We start from the raw sequence: 27,023 nt of genomic DNA, 5'->3' as shown, positions 1-27,023 counted from the left end.
CTGGCTATAATAGGGGTTTCATACTGCACTTGGAACCCAAGAGTGTTTCAGCTGGGACTGACACAACCTCAGCAGCGGGGGGCGTGGCCCCACCGCCACCTGAGAAGTCCTGGAACTGTTCCGGCAACTCTCAACAGCGTGGAGGCCTGCGTGGAAGTTTATGGAGGGGAGGATCCTATAACGCTCCGGCTTCTCCTCAACCCAGTGGCTGGCCAGCCCGCGGGTAATCTTTTAAGCCAACTTCCGCGGCTGCAGGCCCTTATGAAGCTGGCCACAAGAACCTCCAGTGACTCAGAGCATCGATTCACTGCATACCCGATCGAGGCCCAGAACACGAGATGTCATGAATCCGAGTCTCGACGAACACCGCGACCGTTGCCGCAGAGAACGCCGGAGGAGCGGGCCATGTTTGGATTCTTATTAAACCACTCGAAACTTTCAAAACAACAGCTACACATCCTAGGGGACGAAGGTCAACATCACTTGGCAAGTGAGCTAGGATTCAAGTTTAATGATAAGCAAAAAAACGAGTAGCAGCCGTCGGTCAAGCCGTCAGCCTTCACAAACCCAACCTTGCTGACACCCGACCCTACGTTGAGCTCCTCATTTGTAATCCTCATGACCCAAGCGACTGCCACCAAGTATCTTTCCTGCTCGACACGGGGGCCTAGGTCAACGTTGTCACCAATACCACGCCCCACATAAAAACTGCTAAGACCATCCAAGTACAAGGACTCAATGCTATAGCCGCGACGCCCCGGATTAAGTTCCAAATCCAGGGGCACGTACTAAATGGCATCCTAGGGGGCATCAATATTCTGGGAATTCCAGGAATCAAAGTACTTAACCTCAAAGAACAGGTGCTACAAGCGCTTCCCATTGCCATCCCGGAACCGGATTGGCACCGACCGACGCTCCGCAACACCTCCACCTGGCGATACCGGCCAATCCCAACTAAGGGCCCCCTTAAAGGGTCCCTCACCGACCTCCTGTGACGACTCGAGCAACGGGGTTGCATCAAACCAGTAACTGTTAGCACCTACCTATCACTGGGGTGGGGAGTCGCAAAACTTGGAAAACCCGACGAAGCCCGGCTAGTCGTTGATTACAGGGAGGCCAACAAAAGGTGTCAAGTACTTCAGCAACCCAACCCTTCCACCCTACCACAATGTATGTCTGAAATGGCCCAATTCCAGCAAGACGACTGGGTTGGAGTCACCCTAGACTTAAAGAACATGTTCTTTTCGATTACGATTGTTGACCCTGAAGGAGTGTTAAATATGTGCATGGAGGGCACCATGTACAAATGGACGGTCTGTCCACAGGGATACTGCAACGCCCCGTCGTTGGCCACTGGTGTTATGAACAATACCTTAAAGAACTTTCGTGCCTCACACACCCTTCCATCAGAAGAGGAATTAAGAATCTGGAGTTATGTTGATGACATTGCTATTATGGGCCATGATAGCTCCGTCGTTACCAGCATAGTCAACCAACTAGTAGCCCACCTTCAAGGTGAGGGATGGACGATCAACGAGGAAAAGTCATGCCTGCATCCCGTAGATGACATCATGTTCCTCGGCACCCGATTCGTTGGCCCCATCCACCACGGAATCTTGTATGCTGGCCCCAACGTCAACGCATTAAAGAAACCCCTGCCCGTAACTAAAAGACATTTTCAGCAGCTTTTGGGTCACTTAAATTGGTACCGGCACTATGTTAACCCCAGCCATCTAACACTCCTCACTAAGTTACAGCGACAGGTCCGTGACAAGTCCCGAAAATCCACACCTTGGACGGAAGGGGATCAGTGGAACCTGCATCGCCTGTTAGCCGCTGTCAAGGATACGCAGCTCCACGCAATCAACCTTGGTGAACCATTAATCGTAACTCTTGGGTTCACCACTAACCACGTGTGGGCTGTCGCGCACAACTCTCGCAGTGATCTGGTATACACCGCTCATAAAACTCTTCAAGCAGCACAACATCGGTATGGGGCCGTAGGAAAGATCCTTCTGGCTGGACAGCTAGTAGAGCCATTAGCAAGGGGGCACGGAATGTTCCACGCTCCCGCTGCCACTTTGTTGCCTTTGCTAGATGCAGAAAAGGTCGACCCATATTTTCAAGGAGAGCCTAAGACGTGGAACATGTTGGTACTCACCCATCATTATAACTGGTACTGTTGGAAATTTGAAGACATACCACCCGACCCCAACCCGGGGGATGGGGAGAAACCCCCAACGCTGTATGGAACCTCCGCCCTGGCCTGGATGGCCTCGGACGGAACCTCCCGACACGGCGGAGGCTACAGGTACTATTGAAAGGCCTGTCACGACGCGGAAATACTCTGGGCCCACCCAGACGACAATTCTGCTCAAAAATGCGAACTGCTAGGATTCTTTAAGGTGCTGCAACACTGTCTAATGCACCACAGTGATACACTTCCAGTTCCAATCATCGCAATCGACTCACAGTACATCTATAAGATCCTTACCGGCACAGCCCTTCCCATCAAAAATTTAAATAATTGGGAAGACATATGGGAAACTTTGACTAAATTTACACGGCTCCCACTGGTTAAGCACACCAAGTCACACCGCCCTGACACCGACCCAGTGCATGAGGTCATCGACAAGCTCTTGGAAGATCCACTCCGGACCGACGTAGTTCTGCCCATCACCACTACCCCCGATCCCAAAGTAAGCCCGTTCCTCGCATGGCTTCATGAGAATTGGGGTCACCCGGGATCGCGGGCCAGCCATCGACGCTGGCGCCAAGCTGCTACGGAGCCCACCTTGTATGGCGTTTGACGCGATTGAGAAAAGGTAGCACAGGCCTGTGAGACATGTGCAAAAGAAAAGTGCCATCGAACCAAACATCAAGACGGAGCTTTCAACCCCTCACAATTCCAGGCGGGAAAAGTCTGGCAAATAGACCTGCTCAGGCCCCTCCCAGGGTCCAAGCCACCAAATAAGGGATTAGTCATCATCGATTTGGGGACGCGCCAGTTACAGGTCATTCCCCTACGGAAAAGCAACGCCACTGCCGTTGTCTTTGCCCTGACCGCTGCATTTGCCACCTGGCAACCTCCCCATGAAATTCAATCTGACGGAGGACCCCCGTTTAACTCTAACGCTCTAGACAAATTCGCTCGTCTTCACAACGTCGTATGGCATCTCCATTTGCCATACCACCCACAATCCAACGGCGTCGTAGAGCGACACATCGGCTTATACAAAGAACAACTTTGCCTCAGAGGGGGAGGGACGTACAAAAACTGGACTAAGCACAATCTTGACGTCCTCATTTCACTGAACGCCACAAAACCCCTATGGGACGAAGCCAATCCCAAGAAACCTCTACCCTGGGAACCCAAATTCCAACCCGACGAGTTAGTGTGGGTCTTGATACCGCACCCTCGTCAATCTCGTCCACAAGTCTACAAGGGAACAGTTCATCGGTCGGAATCGTATCCCAACACCTATTCCGTCCTATTGGAGGAAAGGCCTGATCGTTCCCCCATTATCGTTCACCACAACTGGCTGACTCACCACTCCGCCGGTCACCCAGTTTCCTTATAGCGAACCCGATTACGGTTCCCTTTTCTTTTCTTGTTTCCTTACAGGCCCAGCGGCGACGAAGCGGCAGTCTATAGCTGCTCGATCACGAGATCCACCATAGCACATTCAGGTTGACACAGTAATGACCGCTTACTCACATGTTGTGAACGGGATCATCGTCATGCTTCTGCTGTTCCCGACGGGTTCCTCGGCGAATGGAACTGACTTTGCAACCTGTAACTCAGTTCTGTCCCTTTTATCACTCTGGGCGAACATCACGGGAGACAGTAGCGAGTCAGGACTCACTGCATGCTTACGCCTACCCCTTTCTGTTAATGACCCGGTGTTAACCCCGTTTGTATACCCTCTTAATGTTGATAAGCGGTTTAAAGCCCGGAACACCGATCCGAACCCCAATATCACGGTAGCCCAACATAGTTTTACATACCAACGATGCCAACATGCTGTCTATTACCGGTATTCTTGGCCACGTACCTTGACCCTACCTAAAATGAACCGCTCTGTCTGCAGATCGGAGGCTATGTTTCTGCCTGCCCCCGTCCTGCTCTTCTATAACATTGCGTGTTCAGAGATACCGTGGGGGATTAACCCAGAAGGAGTAAAGTGGTCCAGGGACGATAATTCGTTAACGTGGAACCCCACAGCCATTACTCCAACATGGTACCTAGCCCTTCCCCCAGGCCCGAACAAAACGAGGGCACGAGATGAGTCTGGCCCGGTTCCATCTGTCCTTCAGCGGCCCCGATCTCTAGTCTCTTGGAACGGGTTGCTAGCCATCAATGTATCGGATGCCCAAAATTGGTGCTCGTATTTTTACCCCATCTTAAGGGCAGCCAGACTCAGTCAATGGTGCCATGGCTACGACGCACCCGCCAACATGGTCTATCTCCCTCGCGAGGTAGCTTTAATCAATTGGAAAGGTCAAAGCTGTGCATTAATTAGTACGCCGGCCCCTTTAGGGCTGCTAAGGGGTTGTTCGGACGGGCAGCTTTACACTAACCTCCCAGCCGCCTTAACGGGCGTCCAATGCTTTTTGAGTACAGTAATGCTTTGCCCCCCCTTAAGTGTTGATACATCTCACCCAAGTAGTCCGGCCGTACTTCGTCGCCATAAGCGACGCGCTCCGGTGTGGAGCGAGTTAACGGAGAAAGAGAAATTCAACCAAAAATTTGTGTGGGCGCTTGAAGGTTATTTTGCATGGGGAATAGGGATAGGCAAGGCGAGAGTCGCTATCACCAAGTTAGCTGAACAAGTTGAGCTTCTAGCCAATAGTACTGAAACATCCCTGCGGTTATTAAACCATCAGTTACAGGCTACATCGCACATGACCATGCAAAACCGCTTAGCCCTCGACGCGATGTTACTACATCTGGGAGGCGTGTGTCAATTCCTTAACCTGTCTAAGGAACACTGTTGTATTAGCATACCCAACATTACTATTCCATTAGATCAGCTCGACCGCATAAAACAAATTGCCGCAGACACCAACAACGTTGCTGGGATCGGAAAGGGATGGTTAGCCAACATTTTTGGCTGGATGGGATGCGACACGTCATCTTGGTTAATGCATTTACTAACTCCTCTCATTACCTTGTGTTTACCATTAATCGTAATAGCCATTGTTGTATGTATGGGTTGTTGTATTTTACAGTTTGTTAAAAAGTGATTCATTAAGCTATCTGCTTATGTATATACCCGTTTACCACTTGAACCTTGTAAAGACGACGAGTTCCTAGACGAAAATTACTTGTAACCTAATTCCCTTGTCTATTCTGACATGGTCAAGGGGGCATGTCATAATCAAATGAGTTGAGTGCCCCTGTCACAATAGAACTGCCCTGAATAACCGCAAATTTGGTACGTTCTGCCTCATTAGCTATTCCCACCTGGCAGTCTGTTATTGGCTACTCTAAATGTATAAAAAGCCGTGCAGCTTCCGCCCAAGTCAGAGAGCTCTGAGCACGTGGTAGAGTATGGAGAACTTTGCCACGTGGCAGAGAAAAGCTGGCGGACTGGCCATCCTCCAACATCTCCCCATCACCGTCTGTTCTTGACGTATCCTTCATCCTGCATGCTCGTTTCTGTCTACAAACTCTCCAGCTCGTTTTGTTGCCAGTTACCTGTAACTACATAAGCAACCTAACCACCTGCGTCGCGGCCACCAGCGGTGTAAGTAAAGTTAAAGTAAAAGTTATTTTGCAACCAATACGCTGTGTCCCGCCTCTCCATCCACCAGCCCGCCTGACGGCCGAGTAATCAGCGATCCTCCTCAAGTCGGCTCCAGCTGTCTGAGACAGGGTTGTCTGACCCCAGTGCTCTTTCCTGCCTAGGGAGGGGGGTCAGACTCGATGATCTACTAAGGTCCCTTCCAACCCTAGCATCTATGAATTTATGAACCATGGATACTCGGCTGGCCATCACCAACCACAACTGCTGGTTGGGACCGGCCCACAAGTCCATGCCCTTTATGCAGCAGCTAGATGACATCCTCATGCTCCAGGACCCTGGTTGGAGCCAGGCTGTCTACTCCAGCAGGGGTGACCTGCCTAAGCTCCCATTATGACCTGGCACCCGTGACAAAGCATCAGTGTGTGCAGGCCCCTCGGGCTGCCAGGAGCCCATTCCACCATATTCCCCGCCCCCAGCCTCGCTGAGCAGCTCTGAGAGCCTGGGACAGCACCTGCCCCATTATCTCTGATCAACAGGCTACTGGGCAAGATGGACCTACAGCCTGACCAGTAAATGGCAGTTCTTATGTTCTACTTGGAATAGTTACACTGGATCAGGTAAAAACTGATGTCCATTTCTCCTGGGAAAAAACCTTTTATACTGGGATCCTACAGGGGTACAAGTCCATTGTCCCACTTGAAGTACATGTGAAGAATTCTGGATAAAATGATCTAACTTTTTCTCCAAGACAATCATGGCTCTTTCAGGTTAATTACCGTTCATCATTCCAAGAATAAGCTATGTGTTTAAAGGGCTATGCTGCTCTTCTTTTGTCAGAGCCACCTGTCTGTTTTTTTAGTCCTATTATGTGCTCACACATGGTCAGCCTCCTTGTCTAATGTCATAATTTTATCTAATGTCATAAATTTATGCCTGTCCAAAACATCACTGTAGTCTTTGAGCAAAACTAACAAAATGAGATTATCCTGTTTGCTCAGCCTGGACTTAAAAGTTCCCATAATACTTTTAGAAAGATGATGATGATGGTGATTTAGCTCCAGAAAGGCTCAAAGCATTTGAGAGACATCACCAAGACAGCTTTTCTCCCTCTGTTCACTGATATATGCAAGAAGTTCTTGGCTGGTTAGCTACCCTTCTTCCTGGAAGTGCCTCTTTTTCAATAGCGTGGTATATACAGGATATATGAAACTGTTATTCTTCCAGATGAAAGGATATATATAAATGTAAAATTACTACTACTAAGAAAACCACTGCAAATTTCTAGAATGAATTGCAATGTCTTGCCCTGAAACAATCCCTTCTGAAGAACTGGATGTAGGGTGTGCACCGATAAAGATTTTCTTGGCCAATACCAATAGCCAATGATTAACTAACCATATCAGCCAATGCCAATCTTAAAACTGATATTTAGTAATAGTGCAAGGCATTTTAAACTACTGACATAAATAAACCTTTTTTTGGTCGTTTTGCATTTTATAACACACACACACATGCCTTCTGTCTGTTCTGGCCCTTGATCAGGAAGGTGGTGACTGCCTTATTCCCAGGTATATCGACCCCTCGCCCATGGCTCCTACCTGCACTCCACAGCCTTTACTGCTGTCCTAGGCAGGTAGGGTGGACCCTCATGCAGGTGGGGTGGACCCTCATGCAGACAGTGGCACTGAGATCATTTGGAGCCCCAGAGCATGCCGCTGCCTCAGCACTGGTGGGCCCTGCACAGCTGAGCTCCCTTGGCTGCTGAGGAGAAGTTACTTTTCCAAAGGTGCCTGATGGAGCAGAATGTCCTTTGCATGGCACCCAACATCTCTGTGGCAGCCGTGGTGCTCAGGCCCCCACTGCACATGGCACTGACATGACATCAACAGCACAGCAGCAGCAGGAGCTGGTAAGAGTTCTTTTGTTGCTTAGTACAGCACTCTGTGACCACCCATTGCTTGCCAGATCTGTAGTCTGCTGTGGGCACAGGCTGGTGGCGGGGCGTGAGGAAAGGACTGTGCTCACCAGGGTGTTCCAGGCACACAGCTGTAATTACTGGCTGCAATGACCAAAAAAAGCCAATAGCCAATAATATCATTTCTCCTTTTATTGGTGCCGATTTTATAGCCAACTGATATACTGATGCACCCCTAACTGAATGTTATTAATCTGTCCATCTATCTATGCATACATACAGCTACAGATTTTAAAATACATCAGATTACTGAAAGATTTTTGCTGCTGCTGAGCACTGAGATATTAGGGCATTTTTACATGTGCTGTGGCACACAGCATTAGGTATTTTAATTAGCATGCTGCACTAATTAAAAGCGTCCATGCATCATGTGTATCAGTGTCCCTGTGCATCCCCATATTGAAAAAAATGGTGGCAGGGTACTTTGAACTAAAGCTCATCAAATATGTTTTATTTCAAGGTGCCACCCCACTGGGAACACTGATACACATGACGTGGAAGGCTGCCGGAGTGCATCAATTTCCATGCTCCAGCAGACTCGATTAATCGATTCTGTTTTGGTGTGCTAGATTTCCAGTGCATTGGAGCAGGCTCCATGCATGTGTATAGGATCCCTTAGTGCTGATTATTTAAAAAAAAATATAAAGACTTTTGAAGCATTGCCTCTATCACATGGAGAAATACTAGAATCTTACAAACGAATACAGGAAAAGAGTAAGTCATTTCTTCAGCCTGCTTCCCTTGACTATGGAAATACATCTTTTTGTGCTTTTATTATACCTACCTTTTCTCACTTAAAATTTTGCATGTTTTTAAAGTCCTATTTCAAGGAAAAAGTTATCACCTCTGTGTTAGATTCATACTATCTGGGCATAGACCAAAGAAAGGAACAGGCAGAACGCCACACACATCAGGAGTTATTCTGGCTCAGGGCCCCTGTTTGAATGCCTTTAGGCACAAGGGAAGTACACCCAGTATCACATCCTTTATGGAACACAGACTATGTGCCAGAATGGTCTTGGGAGGGGTCTTGCCCCTGCTTTGATCCCACTCCTCTTTCAGGAGAAATAGAGACAGAAAAGTTTTTACCATACCTTGAGTTCACTGCATCTGTCAGCACAAGTTGCAATAAGTATTTTAGAAAAAAAACAACTTGGTCAATCTGCAGTCGGACCAGTAGTACTGAATGTTAGCAGGCCTTCCAGGGGTGGGCAAAATGCAGCCCGTGGGCCACATGCGGCCTGCCAAGCTATTCTATCCGGCCCGCAGGGCCCCTAAAACATTTAGAAAATTAATACTTATCTGCCCCTGGCTGCCTGTCATGTGGCCCTCGATGGCTTGCCAAAACTCAGTAAGCGGCCCTCTGCCCAAAATAATTGCCCACCCCTGCCTTAATTTGTTTAGAAAACCTTCTTTTCCCCTTTTGTGATGCTCTATAGGTTTAGAGTGCAGAGGGGCTGCGAGTACAGGTCTGGAGGAAGAGAACATTAAAGTATGTGTTTAGAGAAAGAGTGTTTCATGAAAGGAACATTTTTCCTGATCAAAGATAGCATTTTTGAAAAAATGCCTCACATCCCACTGACTTCCAATAAGTCACTTAGGCACTTAGGAAGAAGTTAAACAAAAACTATTACATATATATTCAAGCCAAGTGAAATAATTAACACCAAGCACAGATGAGGACATGGAATACCAAGCAATAAATCCAGCCCAATATGTGGTAATTCAGTTCCTTGTCTCCAGTGACTCCTGCAACTTGGGATCTATCCCTAACTGGTAGTATTTCAATGGAGTTCCAATTGATTTATAGTCCTGTTACTCTATTTTGTTGTAAGATTTCCACAGTGTAGTTCACTTGACATCACTTCTTTGCCGGCTTTAAAATGGTGTGTCTCAAAGGCAGAAGTAAATACAGATTACCTACTTTATTGACAATCAATATTCCAATTAGTTAACTAAGCAGGACACACTATTTGCCCTAATGAAGGAACAATACAACAGAAAACCAATTGCTGGGTTTAGTTCTATACAAACTAATTAAAGAAAAACTATATAGAGAAATGCTGCTCTCAGTAACTGCAAATCTCCCTGGATAAAATACACCAGACTTCTTAGAAATCAGAGCATGGATGAAACTTTGAGGTTTGTGTTTTAGGGCTTCAGCAAAGTAGAAATAAAATGCCTATATTCTTATCATCAAGGTTATAGTAAAGAATAGAAACAGCCAGAACATGACCAAAAAAAAAAATACTGCCTCATTTTCCAGTTAGTAAATAAAATGTGGATCAGCAATCAGCTGTTAGGCTGCAGAGCAGGTGGGTGACAAGCCTTTCACTTCACAGAGAAGCACAGCATGAACCACACTGTGGTGTAGCCCATCTCACATTCTTTATCAGCTTTTTTTTGTCCCACTGCCCCTGAGCTTTGAGGGAAATTGAAGAGAATTCATACTACATCAGTATATGGTTAAAAAGGAGTACTGTATTGCTTTCTGACCTCACGCTCTTCAGTCTGCCACAAATCCACCCAATATCCATATGGCTTCTCGGTGTTTTGGTAACACAAATAATAATAATAAAACAACAACAATACTAATAATACTAATGCACTTTTTACTTCAAAGCAGAGCAGACTTGTGAGTGAAAACTTCCTATGAACAAGCACACCTCCTTTCAAAGGAGAAAATAAACAAATGAATCATAGATTCATAGATGTTAGGGTCGGAAGGGACCTCAATAGATCATCGAGTCCGACCCCCTGCATAAGCAGGAAACAGTGCTGGGTTCAGATTACCCCATCCAGATGCCTATCTAACCTCCTCTTGAAGACCCCCAGGGTAGGGGAGAGCACCACCTCCCTTGGGAGCCCATTCCAGATTTTGGCCACTCTAACTGTGAAGAACTTCCTCCTAATGTCCAGTCTAAATCTGCTCTCTGCTAGCTTATGGCCATTATTTCTTGTGACCCCCAGGGGCGCCTTGGTGACTAGAGCCTCACCAATTCCCTTCTGCACCTCCATGATGAATTTATAGGCAGCCACAAGGTCGCCTCTCAACCTTCTCTTGCGGAGGCTGAAGAGGTCCAGGTGCCCTAGTCTCTCCTCGTAGGGCTTGGCCTGGAAGCCCTTAACCATACAAGTGGCCCTTCTCTGGACCCTCTCCAGGTTATCCACATCCCTCTTGAAGTGTGGCGCCCAAAACTGGACGCAGTATTCCAACTGCGGTCTGACCAGCGCCCGATAGAGGGGCAGGATCACCTCCTTGGCTCTATTTGTCATGCACCTGCTGATGCGTGATAAAGTGCAGTTAGCTTTTCTGATGACTTCACCACACTGACGACTCATGTTCATCTTGGAGTCCACTAGGACTCCAAGATTCCTTTATGCTTCCATGCTACCAAGCAGGTCATTTCCTAGGCAGTAGGTGTGCTGGACATTTTTCCTCCTTAGGTGCAGCACTTTGCATTTCTCCTTGTTGAACTGCATTCTATTGTTTTCTGCCCATTTGTCCAACCTGTCCAGGTCTGGTTGTAGTTGTTCCCTGCCCTCCGGTGTGTCCACTTCTCCCCACAGTTTTGTATCATCCCCAGACTTGGACAGGGTACACTTCACTCCCTCGTCCAAGTCACTGATGAAGACATTGAAGAATATTGGTCCAAGGACCAAGCCCTGCGGGACCCCACTGCCCACATCCTTCCAGGTCAATACCAACCCATCCACCACCACTCTCTGGGTTTGACCCTCTAGCCAATTTGCCACCCACAGGACTGTGTAACCATCCAAGTCACAGCCTCTTAACTTGTTCACCAGTATGGGGTGGGATACCGTATTGAAGGCCTTCCTGAAGTCTAAGTAGACGATGTCAACCCCTACTCCTGCGTCTAAGTGTTTTGTTAACCTGATCATAAAAAGAGACTAGATTAATCAGGCATGATCTACCTGCTACGAAGCCATGCTGGTTTCCCCTCAGCATAATTTTTCCTGCTGGGCTCTCACATATATGAGCCTTAATAATCTTTTCAAAGACTTTGCCAAGGATGGAGGTGAGATTGACTGGCCTATAGTTGCCTGGATCCTCCTTTCTCCCCTTCTTGAAAATAGGGACCACACTGGCCCTTTTCCAGTCCTCCGGGACCTGGCCTGTGCACCACGAGCGCTCAAATATTCTTGCCAGTGGCTGTGCAGTGACATCAGTCAGTGCCTTCAGTACCCTCAGATGGAGATCATCCAGGCCTGCTGACTTAAACGCATCCAGTTCTTTCAAGTGACTCTGCAATATCTCAGGGTCAACACTTGGTAGTCTGGTGCCCTGCTGTTGTCTCTCTACAATCCCATTGTGAGACTTGTCTTGCCCCTCATTTAGTAACACTGAGGCAAAGAACTCATTGAGAAGTTCAGCCTTGTGTCCCCTGTCTGTCACCAATTGCTTTTGCCCATTCAGTAGCGGTCCTATTCCTCCATGGGCCTTTCTTTTACTCCCTATATATCTGAAAAACAATTTTTTGTTATCCTTAACTTGGGATGCCAACCTCAGCTCCATGGTAGCTTTGGCCTTTCTAACTGCCTCCCTACAACTGAGAACTGAGGAGGTATACTCCTCTTCAGTAATCTCTCCCTGTTTCCACTGATTATATGCCCCCCCTTTTTGCCCTTAGGCTGCTCTGGATTTCTCTGCTCAGCCAGGGAAGCCTCTTGGCCCCTTTCCCCCCTTTCCTCCGCATTGGGAATCAGTCAATTATAAATGTAAACCTTTAAAAAAATCCCCCAAACAGCCCAACACTTTTCTTCAATACAGAACTTGCTTTTCTAGACCTCTAAGGGCTTCAATTCTTTAAAAACAGTAACATCTACACAGGTTTGCCTGGCCTACTTACTCCGCTCTGTAAAAGGGACAAATTGGCACACTGTCTCCGTAGCAACAGCCACAATGAAAATGTTGCAGTGACTTGCTGCTGCATTTTATAAAAGTGCAGAGAAGCATTCTGTAAACTTCTGTGCTTTACCTATATCAGTATATGATAAAACTATAGTACAAAATCTGCTGGGGAACAAATTTGTTTATTCATACCTCTAACAATTTTACACCCTGCTTTGGTTCTTTCCCTCACACCCAGTGGCTCTTTTATGCTGTTATAGAGTCAGGGCAGCCTACAAAGTTTCTGCAATCTTCTTTACAGCAGTTGTGCAGCAACCACAATGAAGGACCTTGGTGGGTCCACTGGACACACCCAACAAAATCTTTCTTCAGGAGCCCAATGGCAAACTCTTGGCCAGGACGGTAACTGAGGAGGGTGGGGGGTGACTGGGGCAGTAGTCCCAAGAGTCACCTTCAGACTGACATGCCAAATTAGCAACTACTGCAGCTGACAACTGGCCACGGTGTCCCCAACAGGCATACAAGCTGCCTCACACACCAATGCTGTCCCAGGGAACGGAGCTGCCCTGTTATGTCTCTGCTTTTGCCTGCTGGATTTAATTTGCAAACTCACCATATAAAATGGCTTATTGGTCTAAGCCTCAAATTTGAAAAGCAACACTTCCTGAAACCATTAATTAAAATCTGGACAGAACCAAGTTAGCCCTTAATCTCTGTGGGCTGAAGAAATTGCAATTCATTAGAGTGGGATTTTCAGATGAGGCACATGACACATGTTCCCTGGTTTCTGAGTTATTATTATTACTAGCATTATTATTTGGATTACAGTAGAAGCTAAAGGTTCTGGTTAGGATTGGAGCCCTTTCTGTATTAGAAATTATATGGCTATAAAGGCACTATCCCAAAAGAAATTAATACAGTCAAAGAATACTTTATAAAAGCAGGGGTTTGCCTTAATACTTCTCTCCTATATTTTTTCTCCTCTTCCCTTTCTGTCACCATTGTGGGATTTGCTATGAGCCAAGCAGTTTCTAGCTTCAGTGCTTAGAGCAGCTTCTGTTCCTTACAATGGATCTCTATGGGATGCCCATAATTTGTGAAATCCTTTGGGATGAAATCAAATACGTAAGTGTAAACATCAGGACATTGTTTTTGCTCTTTACAGAGGACATAGCAATCACTACTACCCCAGGATGTTATCTGCGTACGATCTGCATCAGACAATTTTTATGTGGCTATTAAGTAAAGCCAAGGGCTAAACTTAATTTTTTTTAAAGTTGGAAATTAAAAGAAGCATATTACAATGTATTTAGTTGTGTTTGCTAGCAAGTAGGAGCCACAGTCAGGATCAGGGATGCATTGGAGTAAAGGTCCCACAGAGTAGAAAGGAAAGCCCACAGGAGTTCATATTCTGTACTGTCCAAATATGTCTAATAGTCCTGTACTGTCTGACCAGACTGACCACACAAAGCCTATGAAATACAAAGTTAAATGCCAACATTTAACCAATTTAATTTGTCTTGGAAGCAGGAGAGAGAGAAAGAGGCACTATATTTTTAAATTGGTATGTAAAAAGCCTGTCCCATCTCCTCAACTATTCTGTCTCAGTTGGAATGATAATACTTTCCCGTTCTGATAAAAGGCTGGTGCTAAAATACCTTTGTAATCCCCACCACATCCTGAACTGCCATGGTTAGCCCAACATCCAGGCCACTACAGTTAATGTGAGAAACTGTAGCTAGGATGTAGCTAAAATCACCCATCTGCATGACAAACCTGTTACAAGGGAACCCCCCCCCCCAAACCCTGAATGTGTTTATATCATTCATATGCAAAGTAACAACAAAGCAAAGTAATAGATTAAATACCCAGTTTCCTGGATGAGAAATACTTTGCTTTAAGCCTCATTTTGTGAGATTACTTGTCAAATGATTGTTACTACAAGGGCCAGTAATTATGAGTTTTGGCCTGGTATGGTGACAGCACCTGGCAGTATGCATTCTGAGCTGGGGCCTATACTGAGTCAGAGGAGGGGACACATATGGACATCAAATCCAAAAATTATTTTAATAAAAATGGAAGAAGTTGATGTATCGAATTTTGACCCCAATCACAAAGAAAATGATCCCTGCCAGCAGGAAGCTGGGATTATATTAAAATAATTTGTGTAGAGGAAAGACCTGTATTGCTAGTTTGACACATGAATATACAGGAGAGAGCTAAATTTCAGGCAGTCACATCAGTTCAAGATACAGACTTACAGACTATTTTATTGTTTAATGGTTCAATTCAGCTTGAATTATTTTTATGAAATGGGAAAAAATACAAAAAATATTACTTCTGGCTGCATAAGGACTTCTGGAATCAAATAGAGAACTGAAATATATGTGGAACTGACCAAAAGCATTCACTGTTTCCCCCCAGAATCTCTATGAATGAAGAAATTTTAGCAGTTTTCTTATTTGATTTTTAAAATGATTAGGTCTGCAAGGTGTGGAAATCATTCTGAATTTCTGTAGTGCTCACCGTAGCATAGAAACAAGAGAAACACCCCTGGCTTTGACAAGAAGAGATTGTTTGCTGTTGTGCTTGAATAAGCATTTCTGGGGTTCAGAGAGCAGTAGATACAGAACTTCAGAACTCCAATAACTGAGAAAATGCTTTTGAAAAAAAATGAAACCATCATTTTGGAAGATTGAAAAGCGCCCTCTGAAATTCCTGTTGGCAAAAAAACAGAAAAAAATGCCATATCACATCACTGAAACAGGGAAAAAAGAAACCAGACACTGTGTTTCATCTTTTATCAGTTAGTTAACCTGAAATCTAATCTGTTCAGAAGAAATATTTGGAAAAGCCAGGATACTCTGTTCAGTTTCTCCCTTTTTTAAACTCAGACAAAGAACTGCCTCAGAATTCTGTTCCCATGTGTTTTCTTGGCATCAGTTTACAATAAGCACTCAATCATTTCTAATTCCTGTGGCCTTTACTGAAATGATATTAATCATTACAAACTCATTTGGTCTGAGGCCCCACTCAAATTGACTAGCTGTACCATGTTTATGAACTGTGCGCACTCTCTAACCTACTTTCTTACTGTTGTTAACGTTTATATCTTTAAGCCTGGTTCTGACTCAGGCTGGCCATACCCACACTGACTGGCCAACCTGTCTGTTTAAATGCACATTTATAAGACCCTGGGAACTCAGGTATCTCACTACAAACACCTCTGAAATGAAGCTGTCACTGATGTGACAGCTAGGACCAATCTAGGACAACACCCACACACAGTATGCCCATGTAGTGCAATGATAACTTGGACATTTCCATACATAAAGCATTGTGCTATGGGGACCCACACAGTGATGAAGTCTGTTCCACCTCATGATCTTCCATACTTTCTCTACTTTTGATTTTATTTTGAATACACATTTCCATCCCTCTCTTTTTTTGATTGCACCAGCTCTGCATGGGTTGTTAAAGCCCCAGGGACTCAAAACCAAATCCACAAAAGTATTCAAGATGCCTAGCTTCTATTTAGACACACGCTCATTGATTTCAATACATTTTAATATATTTGTCTGGACCTAATATTAGATTGGTGGTAGAAAGAAACAATAAGAAGCAATACGTAGAGATTTGTCTGCATGCAGAGGATAGCCCGGAAGCTCTGCTCCAGGGGCAGCTGCATCATAGCTATTTTTGTGCTGCCCACAGAAGTGGCACCTGAAGCTGCTTCCCTGGTCTACGTCCCACACCCCCTGGTTATACTATTGTTTGCATGGACCAAACAACTCAGCAGAGCCCCTTATGTACCTGGCCAGATAACACACAGATCAAGTGAGCCAGTGCATGGTAGGTGTATCAGTGGTAAGTCTATCTTATACTGCCATATAAGGTAGAGTCCAAATTAGGGAATTTTACTACTGACTTCAATGGGAGCAGAGTTAAAGCAGTGCCAAAAGCTTTTGCAAATCCAGACCACATGCTGAAGAAATGATTTCAGTAAACTGAAAAAGATGTGCAAATGGTCTGTGCAAGTGGTCTGACAAGCAAAACTTGTCTTTTTTAATTTGTCCTCTGATTAGCATTTCTTCACAATTTAAAAACGTTCGTGATAGATGGTGATAGAGAGCAATGTAGATAGACCCACTAAACTCTATACACAGTCAGGTTATTTCCTCACAGCATTATTAGACTAGTTTTCTTTACAGCATTGTTAGATAGAGCTTAGTAGCCACGGAAAAAGGAAAGAGTAAGATTTTATACAAAATCTTAAAATTATACTCACTGCTAGTAGAGGACATACGGCTGTACTCAGACCTGCAAAACAAATATATTAGTTCAGTGAGGCTGCACCATATTTAATTCTTTAAAATATTATATAAACATCTGACAAAGAAAACCATGAGCAATAACATTCTCATTAACTTTTCAACCTCAAAATCTGCATATTGTTATTTTTATAATAAAATTACTCAGTGAAACAGGTTTGAAAATCAGCTTAGAATTGCTGGCATCTTGCAGGAATATAAAAAGTATCTACATGGAATATAAAACACAGGAGCAACTCTATACTTAGAGCTGTAGCCAGCTTTCCAACATTGCTAGAGTTTTATCCACTCCCCAATCCTCCTTATCTAATACCCTGTAAATGCTATTTTGTCCCTGATATTTTTTCATGCATAATTTATACAAGGAATAGAATTTTGTGTTGTCCTTTGGGCAAGGATTGAGGAGAATCAGAAAAAAAATGGTTTTGAAGATAGGAATGGTTAAAGAGTTAGGATTTTTATTTTTGGAAAGCTTCTTTTATAGTTTTATTTTTTAAATAGTGGCTCCAACAAAGCACCTGTCTAGAAGTTCCAAGTTAGTTTGTATTCAATTGTGCTTAGCACAGCTAGTGCCATTCACTATTTTGAGGAAGGCAAACTACTTGATTGTGCAGCAGTTCATTACATCACTTCAACCTTTGAAAACTTTGCTTTCTCCTGAAGGGGGTTAATGCACTTTCATGATCATCAATTTAGATATTTAAGATTCCAGTGTTAAAATACAAATGTAAGCCCTTTTTGTTGTGATGTATCAATAACAAGTTTGTCAGAGATTCTTCTTAGACATCCTAGTTTATTTATACAGTGTTATCAAAAACTCTCACAGCTTTGCAATATATTTGATGTTTTACTTAAAGTCCAAGTTCCTGGAGTCTAGCAATTCTGTGAGTATATCGGATTTTCAATTTTATTTTTAAAACAAGTTTCTGGCACTCATAGTTTCTCAGTAAAGTTTCAAAACATGGCCCAAGTGTTTCCTAAAGTCTCATAAATGACAAGGCAAAGAAAAGAACCCAACATTTAACTCTTTTTCAAAAAGTTCTCATGATTTTTAAGCCAATATTATGATTTTTGAGGCCCAGTTCATGGCTGTTGAATGCATGGAGTTGCAATACTATTCAGAGTTCACCTTAGCCCACCTGCACACCCTCAGCTATGCTTTGTTCCACCCAAAAGACACAGATCAGCAGAGCTTCTGACCACAGGTATCTTCACATGCATCTCCTGCAAAGTGAAACAGGACAGACAGGCTATTTGGGATTCTTCACTAAGCTCTCAGGTCCAAATTTGAATCGTTGTTCTAGTTAACTGAATACAATGTATAGCACTGCTATTTTAAATAACAATTCACTCTAGCAAACTTAGCTCTGAGATACTGTCTGGAAATAGGTGCCTTTTAGGCATACAGCAAATATCTTCATCACCTGGGTGCTCTGAGTATCACAACCCCACCCTCTCCCCATCCATGGACACAGGCTAGTCAGAATTGTGGCAAAGTTGTGTACCCCTTTCTTCCTCCTAGCCCCTACTAGAGTGGTTTCATTTGGTTCGGCCTTCTGTTGGGAGATGTACTTGTTCTTCCAATGGATTCATTTGTGACAATCAGCAACGGTGGTTACTTTAGCATGAACCTACACTGCTTATATTTTAAATAGTAGGGAGATAATGTTTTGCCTTTGATTATTTCAGATGGAAAACAAATGCTATTATTTCACACCATTATTTAATATTCAAACGTGTTAGGCACTTCATAGAACATGTAGAATTAATTAACGCTGCACCAAAGAACTGAACTGACATTTTAAATAAAGACCAGATATGAAAAATGATACCAGAAAAACAATAAAGATGGTGACTGAGAAAGGAGAAGACAAGACCATGGTTGCTTAGAAACCAATATACAATTTTAATAGGTTTTGAGGTACAATATTTTTGTAATTCTAATATGGTTTTAGCTAATGTTTTATTTATTTTGATTGCAGCCTTGGCAATATTGAATTAATATCACACAGAACACTAAACAGATACACAGAGGTGTTATTTGTATCATACTTGGCAATCTGAATCAGTCTGTTAAATTTTGTTTGGCCCTTGCGGCAAAATACCAGTGTTAGTTAAAACTCTTTAACATTTTGATTAAATTATCCCAAACGCATCAAATATAGGATGGCTATATAATAACTGGCTTGTGGAATAAATAGGAAAAAAATAATACAGTGCTACCTTTTCCCAGCAGACAGCTAGCTAAGTTCTGGTGCCTTTGCAAATATTTTAAGTCTTCTAGGCTACTACACCAAATAAACATTCACTTTGACAAGGACATAAAGTAGAAATCTCCTAGGTCATCCAGGCTATCTTCCTGCCATATCATTTTGGTTCCTCTACTTCATTATCTACAGCTATCCCTGCCTTCCCCTCCCTGTTTAAACAGTGGCTTTTACTACTTCCCTTATGGGACAGACTACTGCAGAGTCTGGAGGCCTGGACAGATTACATGTTTACACCATTATAACCAGCACTCTGCCAGTGTAAAACAGGGTGGGCAGATGATATAAACTTCTGCATGGGATTAATTTTTCTCGATCTGTTATTGAATCACCCTTGAAAAAGTTATGGTCAGGGCCAGATTAACTCTTAAGCAAACAAACTTGTGGGCTCCCAGCTGAAGATTAAATTTTTATGTTACCTTTTTTTCACTCAATAATTATAATATGTAAAATAAGCACAACTGGGCCCCTTCTTCACTTAGGGTTCTAGGCATGTACCTAGTTTGCCTATGCATTAATCTGGCTCTGATTATGGTAAAATTCCATCATTGTAAATTACACAGATGGAGGTGCTGTATGTTCACGTCTTATCCCAGGAAAGCTATTTGCTAGGGGTGCACAGATAGAGATTTTTTGGGCCGATACCAATGGCTGATTTTTAATGAGCCATATTGGCCAATACCAATCTGATTCTGACATGCAGCTGGGCAGCTTGGAGAGCAGCGTTTGGCTGGTAAGTCTGTTGGAAGGGGAGGGACAAGGGAGAAGGGAAGAGGCATGGCGGGGCAAATTGAGGCCCCCGTAGTGAGGGAGGGAGTGGGGCTGGGGCAGGGGCAGGCACTGCACAGCTGAGGTGGGGCATAGGGCAGAGCCACAAGTGGCTTGTCGGGGGGCGCCAAGGGGGGGGCAGCTCCCACAGCTATACGCAGCCTGGGAGGGCATGGGGGGCATGTGCCCACAGTTTTGTGTGCAGGGCAAGAGTGGGCTGCTACTGCAGGCTGTGCATGGGGCTGCACCAGGCTCTTCCTGGCTGGAGGCTGGGCCTGGTCACACTCGGGGCAGGTGGTGGCAGTGCTGGGAGAGGGGCTGCAGCCATTCCAAAATTTGCTGTAGCCCCTCCAATCCCCCTTCCCAGCACTGTTGCTGCCTGGCCCAAGCATAGCCCGGCCCAGCCCCCCACCAGGAAGAGCCCAGTACTACCCCTGGCCCCAGCCTGCAACGCCAACCCACCTTACACTGTGCACAGATCCGGGGGCACACCACCCCCCATGCCCTCCTGGGGTGTGTGCAGTGGCAGGAGCTGCACCCTCTCCCAGCACGCAGCTCAGTCCTGCACTCCACCCTGGCTGGCCAGCACCTGTGCCTGCCCCTGGCCCTGCCCTGCTCCAGCCCCTCCCTCACCGTGGGGGCCTCGGTCTGGCCCCCACACTCCTTCCCTCCCCTTTCCCCTTCCCCCACAACAGAATTACCAGCCAGACCTGGCTGCTCTCCACACTGCTGGGCTGTGCTCCTGGCTGCCTGTGTGCTTCACTGTAGTTGCACACATGGACGTGGCATTTATCAGCCACATTATTGGCCACTTAGCCAAAAAAAGCTGATTGCCAATAGCCAACTTTCCTTACAGCGGTGCCAATCCAATATGGGACTGATGTATCAGTGCACCTCTACTATTTGACCAAGCCACTTGTTTCCCCATCTAGAGGTGAGGTGCTATAAAAGCCACCTACTTCATTCAGTTACCATTAGATAGCTGCTCACCAGTCTCTTTGGATTCTAGTATAATTTAATAAGCTGGTATATGTTAGATCAGTATAAATATGTATTCTGTCTAGGTCCTGAATTTTGAACACAGTTGGGTCTAAGGACTCAAGACACCTCTATACTGCAGCTTGACCTTGTGTTCGCTGAAGTTAATGGCAAAGCTCCCAGTGATGTAAGATCAGGGCCAAACTACCTGGTAGCATCTAGGATAGATGCAAGGCTTTGTAGGAGTTACTTTGCTCGCCTCAGTGGATGAAGCTAGACTGCTCTCAGTGGTGACAGATGACAGGACAAGGAGCAATGGTCTCAAATGGTAGCAAGGTAAGTTTAGGTTAAATATGAGAGGGGGGACCAGAAGGGAGGACCAGAAGGATTTGGGGGAGACCTTGTTTCCCCTAGCGCCCCCTGGGGTAACAAGGAATAACATCCACAAGTTGTTGAAGAGTAGGTTTAGATTAGACATCTGTAGGAAGTACTTCACAGCTAGGGCAGCTAGGATCTGGAACCAACTTCCAAGGAAGTGGTGCTGGCTCCTACCCTGGGGGTCTTTAAGAAGCGGCTCGATGCCTACCTGGCTGGGGTCACTTGAGCCCAGTTTCCCTCCTGCCCAGGCAGGGGGTCGGACTTGAAGATCTACAAGGTCCCTTCTGACCCTGCTTCTATGATTCTATGATTCTATGAGAAAGAATTTTCTCAATAGGAGGGTAGTAAAACACTGGAACAGGTTACCCAGAGAGGTTGTGGACTTTCCATCCTTGGAGGTTTTTAAGACCCAGCTAGACAAATCCTTGGCTGGGATGATCTAGTTGGGGATGGTCCTGCTTTGAGCAGGACATTGGACTAGATGGCCTCCTGAGGTCCTTTCCAAACATAATTTTCTATGATTCTATAAGGGCTGTGAAGTACATTACAATGGTGGGGAAGAAAAACAGGGGCCTGCTGACTCTCCAGTCAGTTATCTGTCAGAAGAATCATGAGACAGTCCATAACCTTCAGTCCCTCTTGCTGCTTAGTGGAGTGGAAAGTCAAGAGATGCAGTAGGATCATAAAATGATAGGAAAATCAGACTGAAAGGAACCTCATGTGTTCATCTAATCCAGCCCCCTGTTCAAGGCAGGTCATTCCTGACCAAACCATATCAGTTAAGTGTCTGTCTAATTTGTGCTTGAAAATTTCCAGGAATGGAGATTCCACCTACTTCTCTAGGTAGCCTATTCCAATGCTTGACCATCCTCATCACCAAAAAGTTCTTCCTAATTTCTGACCTAATTTTTCCTGCTGAAGCTTGAATCCATTGCTCCCTACTCCTGTGCAATAAACAGAGAAAAGTCTACCTCCATCCTCTTTATATTTGTTCTCATGGGTGCCTGGTGCCTCTTGACCAGGAGGCGAGGGGGAGTCCCCCCATGGCCGATCATGCCAACCAGGGACTTCCAGTTGCACCACTGGCACTTCTGGGTGGGTGCGATCGGCTGCAGGGGGACAACAGGGATCACTTCTCCTGGTGCTCCCACTCACCAGCGGCATTCTCGGGGGAGCACCAGCACTCTCACCTGTCCCCCTGGCCTGGGAACGCTGGCTGTCAGGGTGCACCAGCAGTCTCAAGGGGTGCACATGCACCCCCATGCACCCTCTACGTGTTGCCACTGTTTGTTTTTCAGGTATCTGAAAATTGTTATCAAATTCCCCTCCTGTTTTTTTTTCTCCAGACTAAATAATCCTAGTTCTTTCAGCCTTTCCTCATAAATCATGTTTCCCAGGGCTCTAATCATTTTGTCACTCTGTGCTGTACTCTTTCCAATAAATCCACATCTTTCTTGAAGTATGGGGACCAAAACTGAACAAAGTACTACAGATGAGGCCTCACCAGTGTTGAACAGTGTGAAAGAATCACTTCCCTTGATTTGCAAAAGACAATCCTGTTAATGCAACTCAGTATGCTGTGCCTTTTTTGCAACAAGAATATACTGTTGGCTCCCATTCATTTTATAGTCCACTGGTCCTTCTCTGCAGCACTGCAGACTAGCCAGTAATTCCCAGGTCCTTCTCCGCAGTACCAGAGACTAGCCAGTCGTTTCCCAGTCTGTATTTGTGAATGCAATTATTCCATCCTAAGTGCAGGACTTTACATTTGTCCTTGTTCATCTGATGGATTTCAGACCATTTCTTTAGTCTATCCAGATCATTCTGGATCCTAGTCCTACCCTTCAGAGTGTCTGAAATTCCACCCAACTTGGTGTCATCCACAGATTTGCTAAGCATACACTCAAACCCATCCAGGGGTCAAAAACTCCCCCCCTCCCCCACCCTCCCCCCAGATATCCAGGGGTCAAAAACTCTCCCACACTGCTCTCTTGCAGTGTGGAGAACAGCTTAATGTGTGGTATACAGCGCCACAGATGTGTCTGTGGCACCACACACTTCATAGTCACACTCATCTGGTTGCAGCTTAACTGCGCAGTAGCATGCTGGGCAAAACCCATGCTAATATGATACTGTGCAGTAGTATTAGGGTACTGCACAGTTAGCATCTGTAAAAAACCCTGTGCTGTTGCTACTGTGCGGTAGTGTCAGTTACTGCACATTTAGTACTTGGTTACCCAGGTATTAAACTTAATGAGCAGTAACTACAGCACATTAATGAATGTGTAGACACATCCAGTGTATCCCATCTGGCCCTGCTGACTTGAAAGTATCCAGCTTCTCTAAGTATTCCTAAACTATTCTGCCACTACTTTAGGCTGTATCTGCCCCTGTCTTTGTTGCTGACTGCACTTGCCACCTGGTAAGTTTGCAAGATGTCATAAGCAAGTGGTTAGGTGACAAATCAGAGGAGGAGAGAAGGCGCTAAACAAAGTTAAAAATGGGGGATAGGGTCTGAGCTGGATGTGGGACCTGGGTCTCCCATGTCCAGAGTCTTTGCAGTAGCAGTGTCATTCCTGATCATGGCAGGACACAGTATTGTGGTAGGGACCTGCTTCCTCTAGAAAATAGTGGCTCAAAGATTCTGACCAGTGGTTTAAAGTCAGCAAGCACTTGCCACTGGTTGCCATATGTGTGAAATGAGTCTTGAATCAGATGAGGGTTTCATGTAGGAAGGAATTAGTAATGACTGAGGACTTTCCTGTCCTGGTGTGGATGTAACTATTGTTTTCTTCACAGCAAATAATCTGCCATTGAAATTAAGGCTGACCCCAAATTCTGGTAGATTTTCAGTCTACCAGAACAGCAGCAATATACAGGCTCAAACTATCTAGCAAAGACAAGTTTGTCACTATGCAGTTTTTACATTTTTAATTTTTAGAAGTGACTTCAATTATTGAACAACAAATGTAAACACACTGGAAGCCTCTATTCCTTGGTCTTAACAAGAGGTCAGATCTAACAGCCCTCCTGTTGCCTGTTCCCTTTTCTTGCTCTACACTGGTGTGATAGCAACTTATTGTATTGAGATGTCTCATAGGAGCTAATCTTTCACATCACAGAGGGCATGTCTACATGAGATGCTGACTGCACAGCAGTCGAAAAATACAGTGCTTATACACTACTGCACAATACTATTAGGCTACTGTGCAGTAGTGTGGCCTAAAAGACATTCGCTGGCACTACTGTACTGTAATTCCAGTTACCGCGCATTTATTTAGTACTTGCTAATACAAGTACTAAATAAATGTGCAGTAATGACTGCGCAGTAGTGTCTTGTGTAGACATACCCATTTATATCTAAATGCTTACATATTTTCCACCCCTTGCCAACTCTTAAATAGATTGCTGAATAGAGAACACAGAGGCAGAGCATAGTACAGTGGTTAAGGCAAAGGGCTATTAGTCAAGAGAACGTTCTGTCTGTAGCTTTGACACTGGTTCATTCTGTGAGCTAGGGCAAATCACTTTATTCCTGTGGGTCAAATTAGGATCTCAGTTTCAACTGGTATAAATTCAAAATGACTCTATTGGCTTCACTGGATTTCTGCTACTGTAAACAAAGATCATTGCACTAGTGTAAATGAGAACAGTTTATTTTAAAAGAATTGATGTGGATTTCTACCAAGGCAAGTTCAGAATATGACCTTCTGTGTCTTGGTTTCAACTATTAGGGGGCTTAGAAACATGAGTGGTATTTGCGTCTTCAAGTGGCTGACGTTTCTATCATCGTCTGCTTCAAACTACTATTTTTAATCTCCTAAATATATCTGGATAGTAATAACCATATCAATGCATGCTATATACAGTGGTGTATTTTTCAGGTGGCTGAAAGTATGAAGTTAACCTGTCTTTTTTCCTTGTTAATTGCACAGTTGTACAAAAATATAAAGAAATGCAGTAATAATCATGTAATATGTGTATTAGTTATAGTAGAGGACTGAACAGATCTCCCAGTAAGTATAATTTAATAGTAATGACTACAAGCAACTAAAAGTTGTTTTTAGTGATTACACCCATTATAATAAACTACAAGGATTGTCTGTTTAAAAGGTGCACTGAAACTTCTACACAACATTGGTCTTGAAACAATTTCTGTAATGGAGTATCAGCAATTTGTGTATCTGGATACTCAAAACACAGATTCATGTTGTACATGACGTGTTAAGTGCTATAGATATATAAAGTGTAAAAGTTACAAGAGAAAACTCAAGGTAAAAATGGAGCTTAAAAAAGCAGCAACAATAATTTGTTTTCCTGTGAGTTTCATATAAATAGATGGGATATTTGACAACAGATAGTTCCTAGATAATGGGTGTCAATCAGGTACAAGTACAGATTCATAAGTGGATCTCTCTTAAGATAAGACATATGGCACTAAAACTGACTCTATTCTTAGAGTGCCATGAGGCTTATAGAGCCATAGCAAGTCAGAGAAGTATTTTATTTCCATTTTATTGTAAGGTAAACAGAGCCACAGAGAAATAAAATGACCTCTCCAAGACCAAACAGGGAATATCTACACGTTCATTATTGTGCCATAATTATGTCGTATTAAGTTTAGTGCCTGCAATCACAGATACAGTACAAGCTGTGTTAACCAGCATTTTAATAACCGGCACACTCTACTAACTGGAATTTCTGGCTGGCAGGCCAGATATGGGGGAGGGATAAAGCTTGTATGTGGCGGCCGCCACTGCTACCACCCACCACCCTACACTGTTGTTGCTCCACATGCAGCTGCTGCCAACCCCCCATCCCCTGCTCTGTGTGCAGCCGCTGCCGCCCCTGAACCTGCTCCGCACCTGGCCAAAACCCCCTGCCTCAGGTAGCCAGCATTTTTAGATTACCAGCACCCCCCATTCCCCACTCATGCCGGATAACAGAGCTTTTACTGTACTAACTTAATGTGCTTCAATCGGCGCTACTGTGCATTAGCACAGTTTTTGCCAACCATGCTAATGCGCAGTAGAATTAGTCTACTGCAACATTAGTGTCTTATGTAAACACACCCACAGTCAGCCAGTTGTAGAGCCGATGGTAGACATGCCAGACAATGATATCATACATACACCATGTAGTGATCAACTCTGATAACACAATGATAGATAGACAATTAGTGAAAATTCATTAAAAAAAATGAACACTGTTGCCAGCTAGAAAGTTTCTGTAGTTTGGTAAATGTACTTTTAACAGTAGATTGTAGAGGATGTACACTCTAATAGGATCAAAAAGGCATCAAGTAACTTTTGCTTTTTCATGTTGATGTTCTTGCAATATCACCCAGGAGCTGCTCATTATTCACAAAACCACAATTTTTCTGCCTCCCAAAATTAAGTGACTACTTAATGGTTAAGCAGAAATGAATTTACTGTGCAATGTAAGCATTAAGACATATATAAAACTGAACATTTATCTTAATGACGTATTATACAGAAAAATGCCCTTTTTCTTAACTCAAATAGAGTGTTTTCTCTTGACTTTCATTAAATGATTAATTAATACTTTGAATTTTGGTAGAAAGCTCCTTGAAATTGCAGTTGCAAATGCCTCCTAATTAAGATGGGAAGAAAATTAGAAGTTTAGGCAGACATTGAAAATATTAAGTTAACACCTCAGACTGTTTATTGATGTTACGTTTTT

General features: G+C 44.4%; 1 protein-coding gene across 2 annotated transcripts in view; it reads right to left on the bottom strand.

Annotated features, from left to right (window-relative positions):
* FAM124A (family with sequence similarity 124 member A) overlaps nucleotides 1–27,023 on the bottom strand; it is an 83,707-nt gene that overhangs the window by 48,586 nt on the left and 8,098 nt on the right. Inside the window, exons 2-3 of one of the 2 annotated variants that reach the window (XM_019491372.2) lie at nucleotides 18,069–18,153; nucleotides 16,887–16,918 (exon numbers count right to left, since the gene is read on the bottom strand). In XM_019491372.2, the coding sequence (XP_019346917.1) occupies nucleotides 16,887–16,902 (16 nt within the window). In that variant the 5' untranslated portion in view covers nucleotides 16,903–16,918; nucleotides 18,069–18,153. The remainder of the gene's footprint in view (nucleotides 1–16,886; nucleotides 16,919–18,068; nucleotides 18,154–27,023) is intronic. The other variant, XM_019491371.2, reaches the window with a different exon arrangement.

This window comes from Alligator mississippiensis, chromosome 1 (assembly GCF_030867095.1).
Source record: "Alligator mississippiensis isolate rAllMis1 chromosome 1, rAllMis1, whole genome shotgun sequence".
In the NCBI taxonomy this organism is placed as follows: Eukaryota; Metazoa; Chordata; order Crocodylia; family Alligatoridae; genus Alligator; species Alligator mississippiensis.
The sequence above is the reverse complement of the archived record's forward strand: the minus strand, read 5'-3'. Positions and strand labels throughout refer to the sequence as shown.